The sequence below is a fragment of the Scleropages formosus genome, chromosome 25 (assembly GCF_900964775.1).
Source record: "Scleropages formosus chromosome 25, fSclFor1.1, whole genome shotgun sequence".
In the NCBI taxonomy this organism is placed as follows: domain Eukaryota; kingdom Metazoa; phylum Chordata; class Actinopteri; order Osteoglossiformes; family Osteoglossidae; genus Scleropages; species Scleropages formosus.
The window spans coordinates 13,420,736-13,439,348 of record NC_041830.1 but is presented as its reverse complement, the minus strand read 5'-3'; the positions used below and the strand labels follow the sequence as shown (position 1 = coordinate 13,439,348).

Here is an 18,613-nt window from a genome sequence, read left to right as displayed (position 1 = left end):
CGTACAAAGTGGGATGGGGAACAGCGTTTTCTCATCTCGGTGCTTTCTGCATTATGTGTGTTTTTGCCCCAGCAGCGGAGAGGGCGAGTGGACGTGGGGAAGCTGGCCCCCGCTGGGGTCGCCGTGAGCCGATACGGGGAACGTCGCCCGAGGGTTTCGCACTCGCTCTGGAAACGGACCGTTTGAGGACGGGGACTCGGCCGCTCCCGGGCGCCGCGCCGGTCGTCCATTGGTCGGCGGCGTGACCCGTGTCGGAGCTGCCTACTTTTCCACTCTGGCTCTGGTCGCTGGCTGTCGGTCAGCTCCTCCCCCCATTGTGCTGAGAGCGCGTTCGAGTGGATCTTGCCGCCGTGCCCCGCTGCTCAGTCATACAGCCACCGCTGTCCCGGTGGTCACGAATAGAAAATTCCAGCTCCCGCTGCACTATGGTATAGGCATGACTCTTGTATGTTACTTCACTTAGCAGACACTTTTCTCCAAAGCGACTTCCAATGAACTCTATGTAGCGTTATCAGCCCACACACCTTATTCACCGCGGTGACTTACACTGCTAGTACTGTACACTATACATGAGCTGTGTGCAGCAGGCTCAAGACAGGGTCTCCCTCCATGGGCACAGCAAGGGCCCCCCATGCAAAATATTTCCATTTGTGACCGAGAGGATAAGTGGCCCCATTATTCACTCTTGGTTCATCCCAGACTGCCAGGAAGTTCCCATCGCTTATGATGATAAATGGCATCGCTGGACTAATGGCTACCGTGCGCATGATCACTACGCTTTAACCATGTTCACCCCGTGCGATATTCCGCGACCAGCCGAAAGCTCCCATTTCAAGTGGTGTAATTTTACACCATCGCTGAACTACAAGCTGGTGAATCTCTTTAACACGCAACACCGCTGCAGCTTCTGTCAGTCAGTCTTCAATGTAGGCTTGGCAAGGCACCTTGAGTAAGAGTGCTTTAATATATTTCATCTAATATGCATGTATAAATATTAAAATATCTGTTTATATCTATGGATATATATTATATATAATGTTTATACAACATTTTATATATACATCATTTCTAAACATATGCATAGTTTTTGTCCTTATTACTGTATTACATGTATCAGATGTGACATTTTCCAGATGTATATTTACCACTTGTTTCCAGCAGGGGGCGTATTGACTGCACTTTACAAAGCAGAGGCTCCATCTTTCAGTTTTTTTTTCCTCCTGGCTCTGGGTTGGAACACAGAGGATGACGCTCTTTCCACCCACGTGCTACAGCCTCCTCGATTGCTTCGTCTGCATCGCCGCATAACCGACCCAGATATTCCGTGTTCGGACCCGAGTCGCCGTGTAATAGGTCGTGTGACGCAGCAACGAGGCCGCTCCCTGCTTTTGTCCGTTCTCTGTCTGAGCAGCTCAGGCGAGAGGCCGTTTTGAAAAGAGCCCCAGCAGGACCAGGGTTAATTTAGGCCACCGATGCGCTGGAGGAGGCGGCTGCCCCGCGCTCTCCGAGGTGGGGGTCGGAGGGTATGGGTTCGAATCCCAGGACAGTCGCTCCGGCCCCTGCGTCATCAGTCCATCCGGTCTGCGTTCTGGACTCACGCAGTCCGAATTTTTATCCCTCCCAGGCAAATCGATCACTTCCGAGCTCTTACAGTAAGGAAAATAGCAATAACGTGCATTTAAATGAATAGCTTCCCATCCTTTTCACTGCAAAATATGACAAAACTGGTATTAAATTTGTGGAACTGTCATTATTTCTCCCCTCGGCACATTACTGATGGGAATTGCTGTCCCTCGGTGGCTTCTATTCTTCGTCCTTCTTTGACCCCGGGATTAAAAGCAATAACTTGAGTACGATTATGTATTAAATGTGGGCGGAGCCATCGGGGCCGGGAGCCTGCAGCGTGTGAACGGGGTCTACGGTCGAATGCTGCTCGTGTTTAGCGTGTGTGTACGTGTTGTGTGTGATTGACCTGTGATGGACTGGGATCCTGTCCATCTGGTCCATAGCTATAAGCTCCTGACCACCAAGACCCTGGACTGGACAAGCGGTTACTGATAATGGAGAAAAATTTTATTTTACTCCTTAACTAAAACTTAGAAGGGTATTTTTCTGGTGTACTCAGACTGAATGTCTTCTTTACCACAGAGCTACCAGGTTATAAACCCAGGTCGTTACCCTGTAATTATTAAAATCTTCCTTACTGTGTGAACGCAGAGACCCCGCGGTCAAGGACTATGGTTTTCTGTTGTTATATTTCTCCCAGGTGCCCCACCCGCCGAAACTTTCTATAGACACGTCCCCCCGTTCCGAGTAAACCGCACTGACCATAGATCCCACCTGCCCTTCTTTTTTTCCCACACATGCCATCATGTCACCATTCAGTTACCTTTAGGCTCAGGTGCTTTAAAGGGGCGGCTGCTCTGCATCAATATATAGCTGCACACCTTAAAGGGGCGGCGGCTACATATGTTTCCCTACATGTGTTCTAATGATGAAAAGGAGAATCTCAGAGCATCATTGTATATTGCCTTTAAATCTCTGTGTTTCGATAAATATGTTTTTATTTTTAATGCACAAAAATATTCCCCTCCCCAGGTTCGCTGTCTTCATTTATGTTTTATACCCCGCTGCTGACAGCGCCTTCCTTCAAGTGCCAGGCTGCATTAAGGGCCTGAACCCCATACTCCCCTGGTGCACGCTCCAGTCACATGATGGATACTTGCTAGACTTGGAAGCACGTGGCCACATCCGATGACTGACGCCGATCGAAGAAGAGCCGTCTTCACTGGTGCAGATACCTGGATGAGCCTTCGTGGGCGCTGGTGCAACACCTGAGCCCAACCAACAGGAAATGTGGGTAACCATAGAACTATGGAAAAAACCCGTTATATTATATAGCATGATAAACAGCAAAGTGTCACTATGTTTTTCATCAGAAAGAAACAACTGTTGAAATTATTCATTAATATTTAGAATGACCTTTATCCAAGGTGAGTTACAATGGCTGTTCTACTTAGAGATATCTGTTCATGGGCTCAGCAGAGCAACACAACGCCCGCCCCCCCCCCCCCACACACACACACACACACACACACACACACACACACACACACACACTCTTCAGGAAATGCAGAGTGACCACTTTGCCTGAAACACATGTCTTTGGACTGTGTGAGGAAACCAGAGCACCTGATGGAAACCCACTCGAATATGAGAAGATGCAAACTCCACACGTACGAGCCAGAGTGGAACCCGCAACCCAGGGCCCGCTCCGATCAGCTGTCCCTCCGCTCACCGAGGCCACGTCACCATTGTGTAACGGGCTGGTGTTGCGTCTCGTTATGTGTAAAGGGACAGCGCAACAGACCACCAGCAGAGGCTGACAGAGGTCCGGCGCGGGCGTGAACAATGGGTCGTGTTGTTCCGCCCGAGCGCTCAGCCGACGCACATTTCGGCTCGACCTACGAGGGATGTTTTTCGAAACGCCGTTCCTGCTTGCTGCAGCGCAGGCTCATTTCCGCGTGGAAATTAATTTCTCCTGGCTGGTGAAGCCCGCGGCAAAATATATCTTTGAACCAAGCACTGTTAACGTGGAGTGGCTGTGTGACGTGCGTCAGTGTGTGCGCGCGCGTGTGTGCGTGTGTGTGTGGAGGTCTCCCTCGGGTATTGGCCCCATCCTCATAGCCTCCCCCTTCTCTCCCTCGCCCTCTCTCTTTCTTTCTCTCTTTCTCTCTCTCTCTCTCTCTGTCTCTCTCTCCCTCTCCCTCACACACACACACACACACACACACAGACGCACACCTCCCCTGCCATTCTCCTCCCTCTGCTGCATCGATGCTGTTGCCTCCCTCACTGATGATGTCATCGGCTCCGTGTCGCTCAGCATCCCAGCCCCGGTCAGCCGGCAGAGCCATTTTGCCTTCAGGACCGTGGACCGAGCGCGCGTAGCGCCTAGACCCCTGTGACCCCCCCCGGCTCCCCTGGCCCCCCCCCCCACTGCAAGGCCGCTCGGCACCGGGCCCTGCGGCGCGTCCGGATACACCCTCTCCGGCTGCCTCGGGACGAGGACCACCGGAGGCTGCCAGCCGAGGGTCGAGCGCAGGAGCGGCGAGAGACGCCGGAGAGGAGTCGGAACCCACGGAGAGGTCCTGCGATCGTCCCGCGCCACGGAAACGTGACACCAGAAGGTATGGGATCCCTTCGTCGTCCTGCCTCGCATTACATCCTCTTAAGGACACGCTGACAATGATGAGGGTCTGCCACTGGACCCCAGGGGTGGTGCTCCTCGTCGGCGCGCCGCCTCCTTCTTCGCACGTCTCCGGGGCGCCGATGTCTGCGGTCGCGTCCGAGGGGTCGGTTCTTTTTCCGGGGGCCGTCAAGCTTCCGTAGAAACGCAGCGTCATCCGGCTCCGCCGTCGGGCCGATAACAAACGCGTCCGTCGGACGCGTCGCTTCAGCTGGGAAATGGAGCGCCTGCACCATTCCTCACCGTAACGACACCTTGGGTTCACGGGGCTCGCGGAGCGTCCTGCGGAGCCGAGTCAAGTGCGAGCGAATCCTGTGGAAAGATTAGAGAGGAACCTGGGAAAAAACGGTAGAATCGTGTACTAGGGATGGGCTCTTGCTTCTGGGGCTCATGTGAATTAAGAAAAGGGAGTGAACAATTCTGAGCCAAAATGATGTGGCTGTTTGTATGCAAACGGACAGGTAAGGGACAGACTCAGAGGACAGGTGGGACAGGTAACCGCTCCCTATAAGGGACCGGTGCAGGTGACGAGCTGTCAGCGCGTCCTGGGCTCTCCCGTCGGTTCCGAAACGCCGTTTTTTTTTTAATTATTATTTTTTTTTATTATTAATAACGCCCTTTTCCACCTTCCCGAACGGCCCCATCGCCGCGGCGCCTTTAACACGCGACGGCCGAGCCTCGGAAACCCGGAGTCGAACCCGGTGCCGCGTCGCGAGGCGTCGAACCCCCCCGGCGGGGCTGTCAATCATCCGGGCGCGTGACCGGCCACGCTTCGTTACTCATGATTATTGCACTGAGTATCGACTGGGTCCGCGCAGCAACGATGCGATAGGGGACGAGGATAAAGGCTTTCAGGTAAATATGGTATTTTGAAGAGATGGAGGGTGGGGGTGAGGATGGGAGTGGGGGGGGCGGGGGGGGCATTCTGCAGGAAGACGCGCCCATTTCGGCAGGCAGACGAGACGGTTAGTGCTGAGAGGATGAGCAGTGCTTTTAATATTATTATTAGTATTATTATTATTATTGTAACAAACGCTATACCACTGTAAAATAGCACTGTAACAGTAATATAGCGCTACCTGTCGACCATAAATAAAAGTAATGAAATACTGGACAACAAACTACAATAAAAATAATATTTTTATCCGCCCGTTTTCATTCACTACTCGTCTTCTTGGTCTGGGTCGCAGGCGTGCGGAGCCTATCCCAGAATAAAACTGATACATAATTAAATATGATCGTATTGTGTAATGTTTTATAAATGCATAATCGCACATTCTCACATTAATGATCATGTTTTCATTGTGCTCCTGATGAAAACACGCCCAGACCGGCACTCGCTGGTTCCAGCCCCGTTTACTGGGTCGAACCCGATGCCGGGTGAGAGGTGACAGTGGACAGGCAGTAGGCCGCGGTGCGGATGATTCAGACTGCGCAGGGAAGCTGTGCTGCCAGGCTGGTGCTGCGCAGGTGTTTTTATTTGGGGGAGGTGGAGGGGAGGAGGGGAGGAGATGGGCAGGGTGGGGGTTCGAGGTGGCACCGACAGGGGCATGAAGAGGCAAGGCAGAATGTTCTATGTCGGATACCTGGATGATTTTCTTCTTCTTCTTCTTCTTCTTCTTATTATTATTATTAATAATAATATTTTATTATTTTTATTATTATGGGGGTGGTGTGGTGCGACGGGATTGGCCTGTGCCCACTTTCTAGTGGATCTGGGGTTCGAGTCCCGCTTGGGGTGCCTTGTGACAGACCGGCGTCCCATCCAGGGTGTGTCCCCTCCCCCTCCAGCCTTACGCCCTGCGTTGTTGGGTTAGGCTCCGGTACCCCGCGACCCCGCTCGGAATAAGCGTTTTCAGCCAGTGTGTGTATTATTCTTGTAATAATAATAATAATAATAATAATATGTGATGTTCAGTGTCTCTCTCTCTCACACACACACACACACACACACACACACACAGAGAAAGAACTACTGAAAAACACCCTCCCTTCCTTTAATATTTTATTAGCTTTTGAATGCATTCTGCAACAACAATAACAGTAACTGCTGAGATCATATTCAGTTTTGAAGTGAAGAATAATGAGCGTCGTAGAGTTTGCGCGTAACCACAAGTTACGCATCAGTACGTGTGCTGTTGAGAGACTGGCACCGCTGGCTCGGTAGCGGGTTAGAGGGGGTGCCCCCGGTGCTTTGCCACGGCGCCCTGTTAGTTCTGTGTTACCGGGCTAATGCGATCCCAGGGAGTGGCCCTCCGCACCTCCCTGCCTGTTCGCCTTGCTGCTGTGGTTCAGTCCGCCATGGTCATCGCTCTCCATCGCTCTCCCCTGCGCTGGCCTGCAGGAGCGTCGGCCTCCCGCACGTCCGAACGCCTCCTGCGTCACGCACCGCGCGTGTAACGTTGCCGGAGCGCGGCATGACTGCGATCTGCAGTCGGCTGGGTGGAGCATCTTTTCTCTGGATTTTGTGGAGAACCAGATCAAGATCACGATGATCCTCGAGGGACACAGTAGATGGACAACATCTGCAGCGACACAGATTTTAAAACAAAAAAGCTTAAACAATTTTGGAAAATAAAATATAAATACAACCAAGTATGTACATATAAGTAACTAAAAATACAATTTGTAAATGTAATATGGATATGTAGATGTAAGCTCCATATTCCTTGCGTATAACTATCCCTGCAAGTATAATTAAACAAAGGCATTATTATTATTATTATTATTATTATTATTATTATTATTATTATTATTATTATTATTATCAATCTATCCATCCAACCATTGTCATCAACCGCTTGTCCTACAAGATTGCGGGGGTTCAGTGCCTTTACCAGACTCACTGGGCACAAGGCTGAGGGAGGGTACAGCCTGGATGGGATAACAATATTAATAATAATAATAATAATAATAATAATAATAATAATAATAATAATAATGAGATGATGCAGAGACTTGACTGTGAAAATTTCCCAAACACAAATTATATTATACCCGTTTCACCCATTAAGCTAAATATATCCTTGGATTTCTTACTCCTGTACAACAAATGTGACAGAAGAAGAAACAGTATGAAGAAACGAAGATGTGTTTGTTGTTCAATGTTTTCTTTAGTGTAAAGTGTATGGATGTCACATGTATGAAAAATTAAAGCGTTCAAGTGAAGATGTGAGGTAAGCTCTTATTAAGCAGATGTTTCGCAGCTGCAGTAAGAGACGTAGAGTTGTATGGTGTACGTTAAGCGTGGCGTAGTGTAAACAGGGTTCGCTCTACCTTGCTCAGCCCGGACCCGCTCTTCACCCTTCGTCCTGCAGGTCCTAAGCACCTCGCTCGCAGCAGCCCGCCCCGCCCCACCCCGGGCCCACCCTGCACCGACCCACACCATGGCGGGCGCCTCAGTGAAGGTGGCGGTGCGCGTGCGCCCCTTCAATTCGCGGGAGATGGGGAAGGAGAGCAAGTGCATCATCCAGATGTCGGGCAACACCACGAGTGAGTACCAGGCACGGCCCGCCGCCTGCGCCGACCCCTGCTGACCCCATAGCCCGGCCCCAACCCCACCCAGCCCCCCAGGGCCACGTGTGCTCCACGTGACGCTCAAACAGATAGAGGCAACAAGTCCCCCAGCGGAGTTTGATCTGCATTGACTGGACCCAAAAGGTTCCTCTGAGATTGTGCTGAGCTGTTTGGCTGATTCTTGTTTTCTTGATTTGGCAAACACACGTATTGTTTAGGTTATTGATTTTCATTGTTGTTATATAGCTGTCGTTGAAAAATTAATCCGCTGCACTATGATGTGAGCGAAGAAATGAAAAACATTAACCCCAGAGCGCGACAATGCACACTTTACCCTACACAACCAGCAGGTACCGTAGTGGCTGGAGTCATCACTTTACTGTAGAACGACCCAGCTTCAGATCCCTACTCTTGCTCTAGTCCCCACAGGCAAGATATTTACCCTGAATTGATAGGGTAAAATTGACCCAGCTGTATAAACAGGTAAATCTAGGTTATCTTGTCATAAAACCCTCACGTGGTATACTGGCGTAGAGGAAAGTGACTCTTGAATAATAATAATAATAATAGTTATTCACAAACCCCCAGTAATAATAATAATAATAACAATAATAATAGGAGAACAGAGCTGAACTGACCCTTCCTCAGTCACCCACAAAAAAATGTGAGGTCTTTGTATCTCCTGATGTCTTCTGTTGAACTTTGGCCTCCAAGACTCAATATTGACTATTGGTCCCACTTGAACACAGTACCCACTTTCTGAAGACACTCTCAGAGTTAGCGGTGACGAGAGTCAAGCCTGGAAGAATTAATAATTTTTGCCCGTCGCCTCTCAGACGGCCTTGTTTGAAATGTATTTTTGTCGCATTGATACATGATCAGAGCAATGCGGAGGAAGCGCTGTTTTAGCTGAGAATGCTCTCGGGGAGGATTTTCTTAAAATAGTGTCTTGCAAACTGTCACGACCAAGTGTGAATTATTTTTAGTGTGCCACTGCCCTCCAAAACACATACTGTATCCCGTATAATCCTTTTTTAGCTGGTTTTCAAGCCTAGGCCTCGAACTTAAACATCCTAGTAGGATACGTGTGAAATGCAAATAAGAGGCATGGGGATGCAATTTCTACCCATCAGAGCGATATCCATGTCTTATTGGTTAGAAAAATGGACTCGGGCCCTTTCTCCAGGTGGAAGAGTGAGGGAATATGCGGCGGTGGGAATTCCGACAGTGGAAAAGGTGGAGTGGTCCGGGGCCGAGGGTCTGGAGAGGCCTTGGGGGACACTCCGTTTCCAGTCGGCCTCACACGCGTGCCGCCGCGTCCTCAATAATGGATGAGGCGTGTGAAATATTTACCGTTCAACCCAGTTTAGTCACCTCTCCGTGGCTCTCTCCCTGACAGGGCTTCCTCGACACGGCGACCTGGATTAATTTTCAAGGGCTCTTTGTTTCGGAGCTCTTTTGCATAGCTGTGCTCATCTTCCAAAGTGTGTTTCCCCCTTTTTTGTATATGTCTTTTTATGTGGTCTCCTCCCTCTTGCCCCCGCTTCTCATGTTGGCCATCTCGACATCCCTGCTCTGGCGTACGCCTGCCTTTCTTCTTCCGAGCGGTTTGCCCAGATCCGCACTTGAGTCCGGTGGACCGAGACACTGATCGTGCCGCTCCGGACTTTGACGGTGAAAACTGACACCTTCTCACCATTTGCTTGGGAGCAGTGTGTGCAAAATGAGCCTCGAAGCATGGAGCTTCACGAGTGTTTCTGGGTCATTGTTAAGGAGAGCCCTATTGATCCGGCTTCGGCAGAGACAAATGGAAGGCGATGGATGATTCCTTCTCCTGTCGTTTGGCTCGTCGAAATGGCGGCTGGGATGGGTGGAGCGAGCTGGACTTGTCATGAGCTCTTCTCATCACTCTTCTAGCTCATCTCCAAAGTGACTTGCACTTTTTAATATCTTTTATCCGGAAATATATCGGCTTTATTTGCTCCATTTCCTAAGCATTTGCTCCTTGTCCAATTCCCTCCATTTTCCCAGCCAGCCAGCAGCTACAGGAAACATGTAGTTGCAGTCATTGCAGCGAAAGGTTGTGCAGCTGGTTACCAACTGTGACGGGCCAATTTCCTTTTTTACACCTATGACTGCACATTTCATTATCTTCCCCAGCAAGGCCATGACACGGAAACAACAGTGGTGTTGTTTTTCTCTCTTAGGCTCAGCTCAAACATAACTAGAACTGACAAAAGGATCTGGTAAAATCTAATGTATAACAGTGCAGAAAACTGGAAAGGTGCAAATACTTTTTCACAGTACTGTAAGTTCCTACGCTGAAGACCCAACTGAGCCCCCCGTAGATTGAGGTCTGTTTCCTGAACAACAATCGCTGCCATATATAATTAAATAGCGGTAAATACAATACAACACTGACAATGTTCCTGGGAACTGGTTTGGTATTAAATTAGAGGGCAGCAGGTGACATAGTGGACAGATCCATCACCTTGGAATTAAAGGACTCATGTTTGAGTCACTCTCCATACCATTGATTAAGGTACTTTGACCCAACTGTATAAATTGATAAACACTTTCTGTTTATATTAGTGTACGTCCCCAAAGCTGTAAACTGCTTCAGAAAAGCATGAGCTATTTGAATAAATAACAATAATTAGATGAAAAGGATATACTGTCATGTGGTAGTTGAGCCATGTGCTCATAAATTGATTTCCCTCTCCTTGTTTGACATGCAAACGAAAATATGTACGAGTTAGAGATGATGATCAATTTATCCGATCTTTGCTTCTCAGTCATCTTCTCTTCCATCCTGTGGTAGTTTCCGCGGCTCCTGCGTCTGTTGCTGGCTCCCCCCACACAATAGGGAGGCGCTCCGCCTACGGTGTCGGTGGGATTCAGCCACCTGTCACCGCGGAGGAAGTCTTTCACATACCGGCAGCTGTTCTCGAAGGGTACTGTTGACAGTGCAAATTGGCAACGCCCTTGTAACCGGAGCGGCCTTTCGGAGAGTGTCTGTTTCTCTGTTGCTATGGCTCTTTGTCACTATTGTCCTCTGGTCCACAGTCTCATAGGAAAGACTGACACGGCTCCCCGGGTGCAATGTTCGTATTTACTCCAGGACAAAAGACACTTTTTTGAGAAGTATGCAAAAGGTCGGCAAGACTTTGGGATGACGCGCAAATTGGGGGCGCTTGGTCGCTCATTGAAGCGCTGGAGCTCTGCAGACTGATCTCTACCTGTGTGTTGCTGCAAAGACCCCTGCTTAGACTGGGATGGATGATATTCGAGGAGAACACTGAGGTTAACGTGGTTTAGTGCGTTCGGTAGAGTCAGCGTTGCGCTCATGTGCTAGTGTCTAGGGTATGATACTATGGTGGTGTGCAGAACTGCTGGTATATGAAGCTCCTGTTTCGGTAGAGGTGGCTCCTGCATTTGTTGGTTGCATGAAGAACCGGCATGTTGGTGGGAGACAGGCCTTTCAGAAAGGGGTGATGTCATCATGCTTTTGGTCCAGTCCTTGTGTGTGTGATGGTGGGGGAGCAAAAGGCCCATTGTCCTGGTGGGCCGTCGCCTGGGCGGCTTTGTGCAAAGTTCCGGCGGGGGGAGGGGTTAAGGGCCACACCATGAGGAGCAGACTTGGGTCTGAATAGTCCGACAGTCCTGGCTCCATCCGTAGGCCCGGTTGCTCAGTGATCTGAGAGGGCCCAGAAAGGGGGGTTGGGTCTCTCTTTCAAAGCAGTGTGCCACATGCTGTTCCCCCAGAGAATGTAAATGCCCAGTGAGAACAGAGCCTGAAAAAGCATCGACCCTCCTTTGCCAAGCGTCTCTCAATTAGTGTGTATATTTTATTAGTTTCTCTGTCATTTCAAACCATTTTCCATGCTGGCAAAAAAATTTCAAAAGACGTGTTTTCTTCAAGAAGTCGCTCAAGATTCCATGGTGGTGTGAGTCAAGATGGATTGCTATGGTAACGCCACCCATCGAAGTGGCACCGCCGACAACTATAATGACTGGAGGGGAGAAATGAGGAGGTAGCCTCTATGTGACATTACAGTGTCTGTCACTCATCTAGCTTCTCTCATCATTGAGTCTCACTGAGTCGCCCTTTGCTACGGCATCCCCGTTGTCTGGGGGCGCTTCGTCTCTGATGGCAAGCTTTTGTTGAGAGAGCGGAAATCCTAGTGCCCTGTGCTATTGACAATGGCAAGCCACCCATGAATGGTCAACTGATGTCACTGAGGCCTTCCCCTGACACACAGCAAGACAGAATACAATAAACTGGGACAGGAAAGGTTTATGGGTTTTCCTTGGATAAACTCAAATGTGCTGCAGTCCAGAGTGGTCTTGAATGTGCCATGTGAAGACAACTTTTGAATAAATATGTGTCTGCAAGATATAAATGTAGTGCCCAGTGTGTCATTGACAACCACTGACCACATCCTGCTGTGGTCCCCACTGGCATATCATTTATTTGAAGCCATTAAACAGATCTGGTAGTTTTATGTGAAGGGTTTTCGTGGCAATGCTGTGCTGTGCTCCTTACCACAATTAGAGCTTAAGCATGAATAAGAAGGTCATTGATAAAAAGAAAGTATAATTTTCTCAGATTTTGCTTCTTGATGAGAACACAGGTGCAACTTAGTGTTACATTGGATCATCTAGTGTTATATTTGATCTTCTGAAAATTAGTCTGGCCTCAGTGTTACACTGGATCTTCTGAAGGTCACAACTAGTCCTCAACGATACACTTGATCTTCAGAAGATTACAGTTTGGCCTTAGTATTATATTGGATCTTCTGGAGATTATGGTGTGTCCTTGCTGTTACATTGGACCATCACTAAGCTGTAGTCTGGTGTTATTATAACATTGGATCATCAGAAGGTTTCACCTTTGCCTTAATCTTGTATTGGTTCTTAGGAACTCTACGGGTAAGATGATGGGCTGCGGTGCACACAGTGGTGATGCATTTCCCAGTGCTGACTGATGCTGATTGCCAGATACACCCATACTGTTAGCCAGGCCCTGCCCCATGAACCACTCTCATTACCAATTGCAGATGTCATCGTCCAGACCTTAATCTATTTTTCAAGGGTTGAGCGATGATTCATGGTAATAATCTGCAGCGAGGAGGTGAGGAAATGTGAAGTCGGTATGGTTGAACCAACATGGTGATGTCCTCCAGGGAAAGCACTTGAAACTTCCACCCAGTGCCCTGTCATGAAGGGGTTGCACTTGAAAGTGGAAAAGCTTCAATGTTGAGAGGAATACAGGGCAGATGATGTCAAGGTCTTCAGCAAGTCATAGTGACTCCCTAATGGTTTGCAGACATACCTTCCCCCATTTCAGTTCCCACAGGCGACAAGAAGACCTGGTCTCTTGTCTCCTAGCAACAGTGTTTCTCTGTGACGGGGCACTTTGTGTGACAATACTAAATTACAAATGTACAATATTCAGTGCACTGAAATATGAACCAAGAATTAGTGTTCAGTACTGTTGAATGTAGGTGCTTTTGTAGGTGTCATATGTGGACTGCGTTTTATCATGTCAATTCCATGTTTCAAAACACCTGGTTTTATTTCCAAATAAATTTGGGCATACTATTTGTTTCTTGGGGGCGCGGTGGCGCAGTCGGTTGAGTCCTGCTTGGGGTGCTTTGCGACGGACTGGCGTCCCGTCCTGGGTGTGTCCCCTCCCCCTCCGGCCTTACGCCCTGAGTTGCCGGGTTAAGCTCCGGCTCCCCATGACCCCGTATGGGACAAGCGGTTCAGAAAATGTGTGTGTGTGTGTGTGTGTGTGTGTGTGTGTGTGTATTTATTTCTTGTAATATACTGACATGTATTACCTGCGTTTACATTTGTCTAATGCTTTTTACCCAAAGCAACTTACAGTGTTAATCTACATTCAATTATTTACCCAATAATACAGCTGAGTAATTTAATTGGAACAATTTAGGGTATGTACCTTGCTCAACGGTACTACAGCCAGAGGTGAGAATTAACCCTGCAACCTTTGGGTCCAAAGGCAGCAGTTCTAACCATTACGGCGCTAGTGTTCTTGGTTGCGCAACATTCTTTTTCCTTGAAATATATAAAGTGATGTTATTACTGGTCTTGCCTCGATCTCCTAAGCAAAAGCCTCCTCGAGCCAAATTGGTGCTGTTGCAGTTTTCATGGATCATGTAGGGTACAGACATTAAGTTCATTACATTACTGTCTTGTCTACATGATGATTGTTGTTATTCGAGGCTGGCTCAGTTCTGATGAGCTTGAAACATCATTGATGTATCTGCTTTTATTTCCCTTCCCATTCGTCAGCTGAGAAATTTAGTTTGATTTATTATATTTATGTAATCTTAAGTGACTGTAGTATAAATAAAATGAAAGGAGGAAAATGGTACCATATAGCCACATGGTGCCTTACAGTAGTTTGAATTGTTGTCCCAAATATGCTTCATAATTGTTAATCGATTATTATATGATTTTTATTTCATAGACTAAATATTGCACATATAATATTCTAACATCTAGGTACATATCAAAAACACCTTTTTCTGCCATGGGAAAGACGGTCGATGTGGATTTGTTATTGCTTTTGAAGATGGATGCTCATTTCGAAGATCTTGTCCCCATCCACGGATCATGGTGAAGAGCAGTGATGCCCACAGTGGGTCAGACATTAGTTAATCATCAATGGACAGCATTTATCCCAACAACTTGATCCTTGATCAAGTTACAGACGGAGACTGTTCACAGCATGACGCATTTGTTAAAAACTCTACTCTTCTGGACCCTTGGAAAGGATCACTGGTGATGCTGTGCGGAAGACTTTTTAAAACACTTTTTGAAGAAAGAGTGATGACACAAGAGTCTGAAAAACAAAAGTCCTTGCATCTAAAGATATGGTCGGTCATGTTCCTAAATGAGCATTGCACAAAATGTAAGTAATGTTGTTTGCAAAATTAGGATAGACAGGAGTCTCGAAAGCATTGCTCTCTGATTCCATACCTCTTCTTGAAGAGCACAGTGAAATATTCCTGTGATGGATTGGCATCCCATTCCAGGTGTACCCTGCCTCATGCTCTGTGCTTCCATGATAGGCTCTGGAATAGTCATTGATGGTGGATGGATGGATGGATAGATGGATGGACATTTAGAATTTCGCTGGGCTCCAGAGACCCTCAACAATCAATAACTGTGATTTCTATAAGTATTTACATTTACTCATTTTGCAGATGCTTTTCCCCACAGCGACGTACATCTCGTAGAAAATACAATTTGTGCATTACATAAGGAGAAAGAGACATAGTTGCAGACGTGTGATTCTTAAGTAAACTTAGTTTGTTTCTTTCCACATTATTCACCGATGTTCATTGCTCGAGTAGGTGCATAAAACTCAGGCTATCGAGGATTCCTGATAAGCTTCCTAGTATTTTTTTTTTGGGATACACAAACATTTCCGTACATTATAGGAGTAGCTGCGTAAAGATTTATCCAGGAATGATGATAGTTATAGTGCGTGAGAATTTACACCTTACATGAGCTTAAAAGATCATGGGCAAAGTGAGTCTGAAAGAGGTGAGTTTTCAGACCCTATTTAAATGTGGACAGAGTTTCAGCAGTTCTGAGTGAGAGGGGGAGGTCATTCCACCACAGCGTAGCCGGAAGCGAGAACCTCCTTTACATGCACGGGACCACCAAGTGGGCAGAAGTAGACGGGTGAACGGGTCTGGTTGGGGTGTAGCGGTCGATCAAGTCTTGTAAGTAGCTGGGAGCAGTTTTATTGATGCTTTTGTAGGCCATAACCAGGCTCTTAAATTTGACTCGGGCAGCTGTAGGAAGCCAGTGAAGAGAAACAAGTAGAGGAGATAGTATCAGTGAAGAAGTCCCTATCATTCACCAGTAAGCATGGATGACAACAATGTCCCCCTCACTTGGCTTAGATGTTTAGCTAGTAACTTACTTTCATTTACATTACAAGACACATATAATGTATTTTGTGTTATGAGGATGTCGAATCGGATGGGGTAAATGCTTTGTGAATTAAAAATCGGTCGCAAGGATTACAAGAGGTTTTCCTGCTGCGGAATTAGTCACTTGTTGTCTTTTAAACTGCCGTGTGTGAGAGAGGTGCAGATTCGCAGCAGGGGTGATGTTGTGATTGCAGGAACTCTCCTCAGCCTTCCAATGTGCGGTACATGGGCCACATGTGGCTGGTGTATCGTGTCGGTATCATGTTGCTCTGCTTGTCTCCAGGGAAAATTGGGATTTAAAGAAAGGCTTAATGCTGGGGTATCCATTTGAGTCAGTACTGAGGTGCGGTGAGTATGTTGGACTGGTTTTGATGTCCAGCACTGCTTTGACCACCAAAGTAATGTCTTTAGGTGTCTTTCTGTTTTGCTCAGCCTGGGGAGGAGTTGCTCCATGCAGGAAATGCTCATGATTTATTAAGACTCCTCAGAGAAACATAAGTCACCTCTCTGTCTGACCCAGAGATCAGGCTTCAGAAGGCTGATCTACCCCTGGTCACATGTCAGCCCCCCCTCCGTGGGTCTCTCCAAAGGAGAGTGTGTCTTTGTGTGTGTGTGTGTGTGTGTGTGTGTGTGTGTGTGTGTGTGTGTGTGTGTGTGTGTGCGTGTGCGTGCGTGTGTGTTTGCATTGCTTGTGCGGATCTGTGATGAATAAGAAAGCAGGGAGGACAAAGATGATGTCTGCATCTATCCCTCTTTGCCCTTCCAGCATAGACCCAGGTCCACTTTGTCACTTTGACCTTTATGCAGTGACAAAGGTCAGCTGACAACTAATTGCTCATCTGCGGTGACAACCTGGGGACCACGGGGACTCAGCCATCAATCGACTGCAGTGAATAACAATGGTGTCCTTACAAAAAAAAGAAACAACATATTACTAAACATTTAATTCTCATTCTTTCATGTGACAGCATTTAATGTAGTGGCTAGAGCCGATGCCTCATAGTCAAAGAACCCGCGTCTGAATCCCTGCTCTTGCTGTAATACCCTTCAGCAAAGGATTTAACCTTAACTGATACGGTAAAAATTACCCAGCTCTGTAAATAACTGTAAGCAGCTTAGTGTACAAACCTCACATTTCAAGTCGCTGTGGAGAAAAGATAAATGAATAAATAATTTGTCATTCAAACTACCACTGTGTACTGCACTGTGTGTAAGAAGGAATGGTTTCAGACCTCCTGCCTCGATGCTGCAATCAGAGCTGTACGGATAGAAAAAGAAGAATCAGTATCGTTTTTGGTGTCATTTCCTCTCCAGAGGTGTTCTTTTTCCTAAGACCGTACAGACATCAGCTGTTCTTGCTTTCAGCAAACTGCCTTGTTAGGGCCATACTGCTGCCAGAGTGCTGACTCCCCTTTGAATGGCTGATATTTATCTGCATCCAATTAACTAGATCAGTTTAAAAAAAATTAAACATGGCTTTCATTATAACACCTTCAGAGATCAATGTATTGACTTTACCTTCAATAATGCTTATCACAGCAATAGAGTGCTGTCTTATCCAAGGTGTACCATGCCTCACCCCTAAACCTCCAGGACAGGCTTAAGACCACCTCAGCCCCGCATTGGACAAGCAGTTGTTGATTATGGACAGATGAATAATACTTGAGAAAATGCACATTTGCAAGGTTTTTGAACAAGGCCCAGGAAGGTAGGTTGGATCTTTAGCTTGCATTCAGAGACCTATACCTATTTCCAACATGCATTCAAAGATCTAAACCTACTTCCAACATGGTTGTTGCTTAAGAAGCCTAACGGAAAGACCTTCAGTCCAACTGTAGCACAACAGTAGCATCAGATGCTATGTTATAGTTCACTCTAGCTAGCATCCCATGCTACTGACACTCTGGAGACTAAGTGAAGGTCTTTCCTATGTTACTGGAGATAGAATGAAGGGCTTTCTACTCTAACATCTGAGGCTATTCAGATAGCTACTTTAGTAGTTGAGAATAAGATGCTACAGCAGAGAGTCCTTCATTTTATCTCCAGTAACCTAGGAAAGGTCTTCAGTTTGTCTCCAGAATGTCAGCAGCCTGGGGAACTAGGTGGGTACTAAATTTTAGAGGAAGCATTGAAAAAACCTCTTCTGGGGCACTGCACTCATCTGTCCCCGGGGCACAGAGGGTAAATTCACAAATCAAGTTGGCATCTCTGTAAAAGGCCAGAAGGAGGCTCAGCCGCCAGGAAGAGAACGTTAATAAAGGGAGAAAAAAGGTCGGCAACGTTCTCTCTTCACCAGCTGAAGTGCGGATGCTTTTCGAAATGTAATTGCCACTGCCGTTTATGCAGGAATTGATTTTGCACCGCTGGCTGAGTTGAGAAGGCTGCTCGGACGCTACCGTGAGTCATGGTGCCGCTGGGCCCGGCGAGAAACGGGCTCGCAGGAAACAGCGGCTAGATTCATGGCATGTCCTGCCTTTTCTCCTTCCGTAAAGGAACTGTCATGTCTGCCACTGCTATGCATCCCAGAGGAATGGTTCAGTGGGCTTCATCTTCGTTTGTAGAAGCAGTGTAAAAATAGTCAGGATGGCAGCATAACGTGGCCGTGATCCATAGCGCTGCTGCAAAATTAAAAATATTTGAAAGGCGACCTCGACTCAAAAGCTGCGCTTTGACGTTGGTGCCACGAGTGATGTTTCAGATCTTCGGCAGTTCTGGATGGCATCTGATGTGCCATATTGGTTCCAGAACCGAGTCACCCCCCTTGAGCTGTCTTTGACGCAAAACGCGTGACTCGGCTATAATTGTCTGCGGTGAGTTATAGTGGAACAGCGATGACTCATTAACTGAACTGCATTTTCATTTATTTACCTTTTCT

At 47.4% G+C, this 18,613-nt stretch overlaps 1 protein-coding gene across 5 annotated transcripts in view; it reads left to right on the top strand.

The window, feature by feature from the left end:
* Positions 1 to 1,074: 1,074 nt before the first annotated feature.
* LOC108921460 (kinesin-like protein KIF1A) overlaps positions 1,075 to 18,613 on the top strand; it is a 51,405-nt gene continuing 33,866 nt past the window's right edge. Inside the window, exons 1-3 of one of the 5 annotated variants that reach the window (XM_029249468.1) lie at positions 1,075 to 2,856; positions 3,797 to 4,190; positions 7,567 to 7,741. In XM_029249468.1, coding sequence (XP_029105301.1) covers positions 7,636 to 7,741 — 106 coding nt within the window. In that variant the 5' untranslated portion in view covers positions 1,075 to 2,856; positions 3,797 to 4,190; positions 7,567 to 7,635. Of the gene's footprint in view, positions 2,857 to 3,796; positions 4,191 to 5,019; positions 5,105 to 7,566; positions 7,742 to 18,613 lie in introns of those variants that run through there. The other 4 variants (XM_029249465.1, XM_029249466.1, XM_029249467.1 and 1 more) reach the window with 4 other exon arrangements.